The sequence below is a fragment of the Lipotes vexillifer genome, unplaced genomic scaffold, assembly GCF_000442215.2.
Source record: "Lipotes vexillifer unplaced genomic scaffold, Lipotes_vexillifer_v1.1 scaffold371, whole genome shotgun sequence".
NCBI lineage: Eukaryota > Metazoa > Chordata > Mammalia > Artiodactyla > Lipotidae > Lipotes > Lipotes vexillifer.
Window position 1 is genome coordinate 3,334,862 of NW_006786304.1, and position 9,919 is coordinate 3,344,780.

At 51.0% G+C, this 9,919-nt stretch overlaps 1 protein-coding gene across 1 annotated transcript in view; it reads right to left on the reverse strand.

Annotated features, from left to right (window-relative positions):
* GRIK5 (glutamate ionotropic receptor kainate type subunit 5) overlaps positions 1 to 9,919 on the reverse strand; it is a 47,601-nt gene that overhangs the window by 27,262 nt on the left and 10,420 nt on the right. The window contains exons 9-11 of the mRNA XM_007458594.1: positions 9,850 to 9,919; positions 9,383 to 9,487; positions 9,149 to 9,256 (exon numbers count right to left, since the gene is read on the reverse strand). The exon at positions 9,850 to 9,919 is cut by the window's right edge and continues 24 nt beyond it. Coding sequence (XP_007458656.1) covers positions 9,149 to 9,256; positions 9,383 to 9,487; positions 9,850 to 9,919 — 283 coding nt within the window. The remainder of the gene's footprint in view (positions 1 to 9,148; positions 9,257 to 9,382; positions 9,488 to 9,849) is intronic.

The window sequence follows — 9,919 nt, forward strand, 5'->3', positions numbered from 1 at the left end:
CCCCGGTCTGGAAAGACCCCACATGCCGCGGAGCGGCTGGGCCTGTGAGCCATGGCCACTGAGCCTGCGCCTCCGGAGCCTGGGCTCCGCAATGGGAGAGGCTACAACAGTGAGAGGCTCGCGTACCTCAAAAAAAAAAAACAACAAAAAAAATTCCTTACAGTGACCTTCCACGGGAGGTATCCTTAGACTCACTTTACAAATGTGAAAACTGAGGCTCACAGAGGTCAAAACTGAGGCTCACAGAGGTCAAGTGACCTCTGCCACCTCTCATTCATTCAGCACAAAATTACTGAGCTCCAAGGTAGATGCCCAGTATTTTGCAGCTCCTCCCGTCAAGAGTTAGAGCGGGGCTTCCCTGGTGGCGCAGTGGTTGAGATTTCGCCTGCCGATGCAGGGTACGCGGGTTCGTGCCCCGGTCCAGGAAGATCCCACATGCCGCGGAGCGGCTGGGCCCGTGAGCCATGGCCGCTGAGCCTGCGCGTCAGGAGCCCGTGCGTCCGGAGCCTGTGCTCTACAACGGGAGAGGCCACAACAGTGAGAGGCCCGCGTACCGGGAAAAAAAAAAAAAAAAAAAAAAAAAAAAGAGAGAGCAGATTTCTCTACTCCTTGGGTCTGAGCGGCCCTCGAGACTTGCTCTGGACAACAGAATGCGTTGGAAGTAGTGCCGTCTGACGTTCAGAGCCTGGGCCCTCAGCGATCTCTTGGGACCCCAGTGTAAGGAAGCCCGGGCCAAGGACTTCCCCTGTAGTCCAGTGGTTAAGAATCTGCCTTCCAACGCAGGGGACGTGGGTTTGATCCCTGGTCAGGGAACTAAGATCCCACATGCCGCGGGGCAACTAAGCCCTCGCACTGCAGCTACTGAGCCTGTGCACTCTGGAGCCCATGCGCCACAACAAAAGATCCCGCGTGCTGCAACTAAGACCCGACGCAGCCAAATAAATAAATTTTTTTTTTTTTAAAAAAGGAAGCCCAGGCCAGCCTGCTGAAGGATGAGGGAGAATGAGTGAACCGAGATGTGCCGGCCAACAGCCCAGCCTAGACAGCAGCTGAATGCAACCACAGTGAGCTCAGCAGAACTGCTTAGTTGGCCCACAGAATTGTGAGAAATAATAATCGTTATTGTTGGAAGCCTCCAGGTTTTGGGGCGGTTTGTTATACAGTGATGGGTACTATAAGGTACCTATAGACTAGATTCCAGGACCCCAACAAAGTCTCAGAGCTGAGGGGAGATGGGATGGAGGGAAGTCAGTGCTTTTCTCTCTCTCCCAAACCACATTTTCAAATCCCAAACTGTGGAACCAGGAATAGGAATGAGATAATACTAATAATAGCAGCAGCAGCTAGCATTTCTTGTGGGCTTGCTGTGTGACAGCTATTCTGTCAGCGTAGGAGGTCAGTATTATTACCTCTATTTGAGAGATGAGGACACATGTCCCGAGAAGTGAAGGAGTGAGTGGCTGAGATGGACAAGTCAGGCTGAGTCCAAAGCTCTGCTCTTAAGCCCTATGCCAGACTAAACAAGAGCAGAGCTGGGAGAAGCTAGACACAGAGACGGAGGGGCCTGGCCGGGTATCAAAGCTAGAGAATCAGAAATCAAGAATTCTCTAGACAAACACCCAGTGTTAGAGCTCAAAGGTGCTCATACAGCCCTCTTGATGTACACAGGAGGAAACCGAAGTTCAGAGAGGTCAGGTGTTTTGCCCAAGGTCACACAGCTGAAGCAGGGCAGTAGGAAGGGGAGACTGGGCAGAGCTGGGATTCAAAATCCAGTTGCTGCCCTTGTTCCTTCCACCAGGCCAAGCTGATGTTCAAATTCAAGACTGAGGCACCTGGGTTCTGGATTTGGGTTTGAGGCCTCAGGATCAGGTGGGAGCTGACAGAGCCAAAGACAGGGACTGAGGCCTGTGAACAGAACGCTAGGTCAGAAAACAATGATCTAGCACTCAACCCGCAGCCCCAGACCATCAGATCCAAGGGTTTTAAGAAGCATCTAATCCAAGGTTTTCAGATTTCTTCAAAAAGAATCTTCTGCAGAAGCCCAGCATTGCAGACGGACAGTGGGATGTTGCTAAGTCTGATTCTAAGAACTCATCCTACGAATGGCTATGCACCTGTACACAAAAATGTAGGTCCAGGAGAATCACGGCAGCATTTCTTGTATCAGGAACAAAGACTGAAACAGCCTAATTTGGAACAGGTTAAAAAGATTATTGATGTCATCAAAGAATCCCAGGCAACTACTAAAATAACAAGTTCTATAAGATATATTCAGAGGAAAAAAACAAGCTACAGAACAACGTGTACAATATGCTATCCTTTGTGAAGGAAAAAGTGGGTATGGGCTTGTACTTGCTCAGACATATCTGGGAGGACGGGGGAAAAACTGGGGGACTGGAGAGGGAAGGGGATGGATTTTTTCACTACCCCCCGCCACACGCTTTGAATTCTATTTAGTGTAGAATTAAACTGAATGCTACTTAATTCTATTTAATTAACTTCTGTCCCGCCCCCAGTTTAAAATTTTAATATTAAAATATTTTTTAAATTTTAGAGATGATATTTAAATGCATATGGAAATGTAAAAGATCAAAAGAACCAAAGCAATCCTAAAGAAGAGCATGAAAACTGGAGGATTTACCCTACTGGGTATTAAGACAATTTAAAACTGTGGTGTTATGAAAGGACGCTCAACATCATTAATCACTGGAGAAATGCAAATCAAAACTACAATGAGGTATCGTCTCACACCGGTCAGAATGGCCGTCATCAAAAAATCTAGAAACAATAAATGCTGGAGAGGGTGTGGAGAAAAGGGGACCCTCTTGCACTGTTGGTGGGAATGTGAATTGGTACAGCCACTATGGAGAACAGTATGGAAGTTCCTTAAAAAACTAAAAATAGAACTACCATACGACCCAGCAATACCACTACTGGGCGTATACCCTGAGAAAACCATAATTCAAAAAGAGTCATGTACCAAAATGTTCATTGCAGCTCTATTTACAATAGCCAGGTCATGGAAGCAACCTAAGTGTCCATCAACAGATGAATGGATAAAGAAGATGTGGCACATATATACAATGGAATATTACTCAGCCATAAAAAGAAAACGAAATTGAGTTATTTGTAGTGAGGTGGATGGACCTAGTGCCTGTCATACAGAGTGAAGTAAGTCATAAAGAGAAAAACAAATACCGTATGCTAACACACATATGGAATCTAAGGGAAAAAAAAGTCATGAAGAACCTAGGTGTAAGGCGGGAATAAAGACACAGATCTACTAGAGAATGGACTTGAGGATATGGGGAGGGGGAAGGGGAAGCTGTGACAAAGTGAGACAGTGGCATGGACATATATACACTACCAAACGTAAAATAGCTAGCTAGTGGGAAGCAGCCGCATAGCACAGGGAGATAGCTCGGTGCTTTGTGACCACCTAGAGGTGTGGGATAGGGAGGGTGGGAGGGAGGGAGACACAAGAGGGAAGAGATATGGGAACATATGTATATGTATAACTGATTCACTTTGTTATAAAGCAGAAACTAACACACCATTGTAAAGCGATTATACTCCAATAAAGATGTTAAAAATAAATAAATTAATTAATTAATTAATTACATTAAATAAAATTATGGTGTTTAAGACAATGTGGTATTAGGGCAAAGACAGACAAACAGACAATAGAATGGAGAGTTTGGAAACCCACACATAAATGGATACTTGATTTATGACAAGGGTAAGACTGTGCTGAAGGGGGAAAGAATGAACATTTTAATAAATGGTGCCATTCAATAAAACATCCATATGGAAAAAATGTATTCTGATCCCCCCTACCTCACATAACACATAAAAGTCAATTCTAGGTGGATTGTAGATCTAAATGTAAAAGGCAAAATTATTACGTTTGCAAGAAACATATAGGAGACTAGCTTTATGAACTTGGGGTAGGCAGAGAACTCTTTTTTTTGGCCGTGCTGCATGGCATGTTGGATCTTAGTTCCCCGACCATGGATCGAACCCATGCCCTCTGCCGTGGAAACGTGGGGTCTTAACCACAGGACCGCCAGGGAAATCCCAAGAATTCTTAAATTCTAAAAGCATTAACTGGACTTCCCTGGTGGTGCAGTGGTTAAGAATCCACCTGCCAATGGAGGGGACACGGGTTCCAGCCCTGGTCTGGGAAGATCCCACATGTCGTGGAGCAACTAAGCCCGTGCGCCACAACTACTGAGCCTACTCACCACAACTACTGAAGCCCACATGCTCTAGAGCTCGTGCTCTGCAACAAGAGAAGCCACCACAATGAGATGCCCGCGCACCGCAATGAAGAGTAGCCCCCGCTCGCCACAACTAGAGAAAGCCTGCCCGCAGCAACGAAGACCCAACGCAACCAAAAATAAATAAGTAAGTACGTAAATAAATAAAAAAATAAAAGCATTAACCGTAAAGCGGGGAGAAAAGGATAAAACGGACTTTAGAAAACTTAAAAATCTTTTCATCAAAAGATACCACTGGGGGGACTTCCCTGGTGATCCAGTGACTAAGACTCTGCACTCCCAATGCAGAGGGCCCGGATTCAATCCCTGGTCAGGGAACTAGATCCCGCATGCTGCAAATAAGAGTTCACAAGCTGCAACTAAAGATCCTGCACGCCACAACAAAGATCCTGCACTCAGCAACGAAGATCCCGCATGCCGCAACTAAGACCTGGCATGGCCAAGTAAATAAATAAATATTGAAAAAAAAAAAAAAGATACTATTCAGGGGAATTCTCTGGCTGTCCACTGGTTAAGACTCCTCACTTTCACTGCCGAGGGCCCAGGTTCAATCCCTGGCCGGGGAACTAAGATCCCACAAGCTGCACGGCACAGACAAAAAAAATACCACCAAGAGTGAAAAGGCAAGCCACAGAGTGGGAGAAGTTCTCTGCAATGCATATTCCAACAAAGAACTTATATCCAGAACATATAAATAGATTACAAATCAATAAAAAGGTCAGATATTCCAATTTTCTAAAAATAGAGAAAGATCTGAGCAGGGACTTCCCAAAAGAAGGTTCCAAACAGGCAAATATATGAAAAATTGGTCACCTTCCACGGTCGTTAAGGAAATGTAAGTTAAAACTACAATAGGGTGGGCACCTTCCTATACTCAGCACCAGCAAAACTGAGGAGCGACTGGAATTCTCCTTCACACACTGTGGGTGGGAATGGGGAGTGGTACCGCCACTTTGGAAAATGCTTTGGCAGTATCTACCGAGGCTGGAAAACTCCAGCAATTCCACTCCTGCAAATACACTCGACAGAAATGCCTATACATGTTCACCGAAAGGCGTGTGGTAGGGTGTTCACAGCAGGACTATTCACAATAGCAAAAGAACTAGAAACAACTTCAATGCGCGTCAATTTGGTGGGTAAGTAAATCGCGGTTCGTTCATATAACAGGACATATAACGAGACTAAACCATCTGCAGCAACGTGGGTGAATCTCACAAACACGTGTTGTGCACAAGAAGGCAGACCAGAGAGAGAACATAGAATATGATACCATTTATGTGAAGTTCAAAGCAGGCAAAGCTAACCTGGGGGGCAGTTAGAGACCAGAAGGGGCATATGGAGAGCTGGGGGTGGGAGAACTGGTCCCACAGGTGTGTTCAGTAATTGCAAATTCAGTGAGTGGTACACTTAACGATTTGTGCAAATTTCTGTATGCATGTTACACTTCTATAAAAATCCCTTGAAACTAAGAAATGTTAAAGTAGGGTGGGTTCTAGAACGTTCCTCACAAGCTGCTTGCCTGGACCTTTTTTGTGAAGCCAGGACCCAATTCCATATCCAAGACTTCCTGGAGGGCAGTTTAAAGGACCCGTATCTAGTTTACCCCCTTTAGTTTATTATGAATATTTTAGTTCCCTCATTTTATAGGAGGAAGCTGAGGACAGAGAGAAGAAACCCACCCAGGTCACAAAGTGAACGGACGGCAGGGCCAGGCCTAGAACGCAGAAGCAAGGGCTTGGAAAGAAGCAGAAATCGACGTGGTGTGGCGCAACGTAGAAGTACATGGGCTCTGCCATCCTCTAGTTGCGCGATTCACGTCACCTAACCCTCCTGCACCTTAGCTTTGTCTGAAAATCGGAGCTCACAATAGTACCTGCCTCAGGGCTGCCATGAACGCCAAGTAACACCAGCAAAGAGCTCAACATACAGCTCAAAGACTCTGGCCACGATGATGGCTATTCTTTACTTTTTTTGGCCCAACTCCTCGGCTTGTGGGATCCTAGTTCCCCGACCGGGGATTGAACCCCGGCCCTCAGCAGTGAAAGCGCAGAGTCCTAACCACTGGACAGCCAGGGAATTCCCAACTGCTATTCTTACTGATGATGCCAGACGGGGAGAGAAAAGGGATTCACATGTGCTCAGCACATCTTCCCAGCAGGACACTGCCAAGGGGGCCTGCTGATCTCATGCCATCCTCCCACAGCCCTTCAAGGTGGGACTATTAGACCCATTTTACAGATGAACGTATGGAGCCTAGAGAGTTGGATGACCTGAGGTCCAGGCAAAGCCAGGAATGCAAGTGAGGTCTGTCTGACCCCAGAGGCACCAAAGAGCAGGATGACATGTCCCAATTTGATGAAGGGAGAACCTCTCTGGGAGGGGGCGGGGCCTGGGGATTGGGGAAGGGCCCTGCAAAGCCTCATCCCCTGGGGTACCTCTCCTGCACCCCCAGCTTCCCTGAGGGACCTCTCTCGGTCTTGGCACCAGCCCGCCCTCGCTCAGCTCCAGATGTGTGGGCACCACCCAGGGACAGCCCCAGCCTCCACCCCACCTGCTCCCTCCCCCAGCCCAGCCCATCAACATCCCACATCAGATCCCCTCCCTCCCCACAGCCCCAGACAGCTCAGGCCTCATCCTCCCCAACCTGGGGCGTCTCTCTCTCCTGCAGCCTCCCTCAGGGCCCCGCTTTTCTGACACCCATATCTGGCCCTGCCCCTTCCTGCTTAACGGTCTAAGTTCTCCAGAGACCCTTCCCCACCTCTGTCACAGCACTCACCACCCCTCCATGTTTGTTAGGTGCCAGGCACCACCCCAGGCCCAAGGGACAGAGCAGGGAATAAGACAAGCCCTGAAAGCTTCCTGTCCCCGGCGCCCAGGTTGACTCACATCTGAATCCCCAAGTGCCTGGAGCAGGCCCAGCCCAGAAACACAAGTCTGAAAATGTTAGTGAACGAATGGGCAGGTCCAGCTGTGCACACTGAGGCCGCTGCCTCCGCATCCGATCTGGCAAACACCTCCTGAGGGCCCTGCTCCTGTGGTTCCTGCTGCCTGGAAGGCCAGGCCCCTCCTTCTCTGTGCACCCAACTCCTACACAGCTTCTAAAGCCCTGTCTAACACCACCTCCTCTGTGAAGTCTTCTTCAGGCCTTTGAAGGCTGAGGCAGCCCCTCCTTTCTGTGGGGGTCCCTTATTACCCTGTGTGGAAATGATTGTGTCCAGGTCTGTCTCTATCAGACTGGGATCCCCCGTGCAGGGTCACTCAAGGATAGGGAGACCACGGGACCACCTGGGACTCATTCCTCCGCCTCCAGAATATGTGTAAGGTCTGGCGCAGGGCAGCTTCAGTAAATATTTGTGGAATGAGTGAGCAAATGAATGACTCCATCAAGAGAAGAATGAAGGTCAGGAAGAGGGCAACACTGGCTCAGGGGCCCTGGGGAGAACGGGAGACAAGTGTGGGAAAAGACTGGAAGCCCCCCAGGGTCACAGCCCTGCTCTCCTGATACCCACTCCCTGACCTCCGCCCGTGCTCCCCACCGAGAACCCCAGGAAGCCTCTGGGGTTGGCTCCACTCCCACACGTGCAGAGGCACTCCGTCTCCCAGCCAGCCTGGCCTGGTCCTCAGGGCCCCTGAGTGAGGCTGTTACGAAGTGTTTGGTTTCCCGTCTGTAAGCCATCTGGCCCTCCCCTGGAGGAGGTCCACATTAGGTCAGGAGCTCCCTAGGGACAGAGGAAATAGCTCTGTGATGCGCTGCTTTCGGGGCCCTGCGACGTCCTGCGGAACCTGTGTAATCCTCTCAACCTCAGCATCCACAGTTATCAGCCGGCCCACCTCACGGTTACCGAGGGGCTTCGCCCAGACAACGGATGCCGGCGGGCCAGGGACCCAGCTGCTACGAAGCCCAGCTGCTCGAGGCAGCTTCCTGCTCCCCAGGTCCTGTGCATCTCCCCTCCCTGGCCTCCTGGCAGGAAGCAGAAGGGTGCAGGGGAGAGGGCAGGGGCTCTGAGCATGTCACTCAGCTCCAGCAGGGACTCGCCCTGTGACCTGTTTCCTTACCTTCAAAAGGAGGAAGATAGAACAAACCTCACCGAATAGCTGAGAGGTTTAATGAGTGACACCTGCAAGGGCCTAGCACAGTGCCTGGTGCAGAACAGGTGCTCCATATATCCTCGCTGACACACGAAGGCACCTCGGTCTCTGGTCTGGTAAAATGCAGGAGTGACACTCCAGGGGCTACAGGACCATCTCCACGGCTGGTGCTCAGGAAGGAGAGGACTGGACATTCAGAGCACAGTGGTTAAGACTCGGGCTCTGGAGACTCAGAGACGCGGCATCCATCCTGGCTATGCCTTATAAGAGACATGGCATTCGTCCTGGCTATGCCTTATACTTGCTGTGTGACCTGGGCAAGTCGCTTCACCTCTCTGAGCCTCTTCAAGATGGATATTAAATAAGTTGGCATGTGTCAACACACACGGTGGGCAAATGTGACAAAATGACTGCTCTAGCAATGGGGATTTACAGGGGCCTACCCTGGGCCAGGCGCTGCGAGAGGCGCCCCGCCTGTACCGCCTCGTGGAATCCTCATGATGCCAGTCGTTCCCATCTCTGCCATGCATCGGCAGGCTGGCAGCACCCAGGGCTAGACATGGCTCTGATGGAAGAGTCTGTGCCCACCGCTGCTCCAGCAGCAATTAGGCTGGTGACATCGCGGCCACAGTCAGGAGTTGTTGGGTGCCTGGGTCATGTCCCCACTGGTCTGTGTGCCGTGCCAGCCCAGGCATCCCTCCTCCTCACTAGGACTGGCCTGGGGCACCACTCAGGAAAGGCACCTTCATCTACCGCCTGTCCCCACAAGGGCCACTCACCAGGATGGTCGTAACCACCAGCGTCTTATTGGCCAGTGTCTGCGACAGGTTGATGTCCAGGGTGGTGGCGTTCATCGCCAGGGTCCGGTTGGAGTACCACACCCCAATCTGAGGCAGAGAGGGCACTGTCAGCACAGGCCCTGCCTGAGGATGCCTCAGCCCTCTGGGTCCCGCCCCGCCCTGCCCCGGCCCCCAGCTCCATCCAGGCTCTGGCATTGTCCTGGGGATGCTCACCTCACGGTGGCCCTGCCGAGACTTCTCCAGGATGCGCAGGGTGTAGTTGGTCCTCTGCCCTTTGCTGTTGAACTCGACCCGCCCAGTCAGCCCGTCATACTCTACCTAGCAGGGCGGGAGGAGGGCAGAGGGAAGGGTGGCAGGGGCCCAGAGGGGAAGAGACAGAGATGGAGGAGACGAGAGAGAGGGAGAGGGACCAGGAAGGACCACAGTTAAACGAGTAAGACAACATGCCAGCAAATGAGAGGAGACGGAACAAAGAAGCAGGGCAAGGGCAGCGTAGACAGGCAGAGGAAGGCCGGGAGAGGAGAGACAGACAGGAGAGTGAGGCCCAGGGAGAGCAGGAGGTGGGGGCCAGGGTCGGAGGTGGGGGAACAGGGCGGCGGGGGCCGCGGGGTGGACCCAGTGAGCACCCCCCCGGGAGGCAGGCTGCCACACCACCTCGGCCCTCCCCGCTCCCGGCTCACCATGCGCAGGTAGTTCATGAGGCTGGTCCCATGGGGCCAAATGTTGGCCGACGTACAGGCCAGCGGCTTC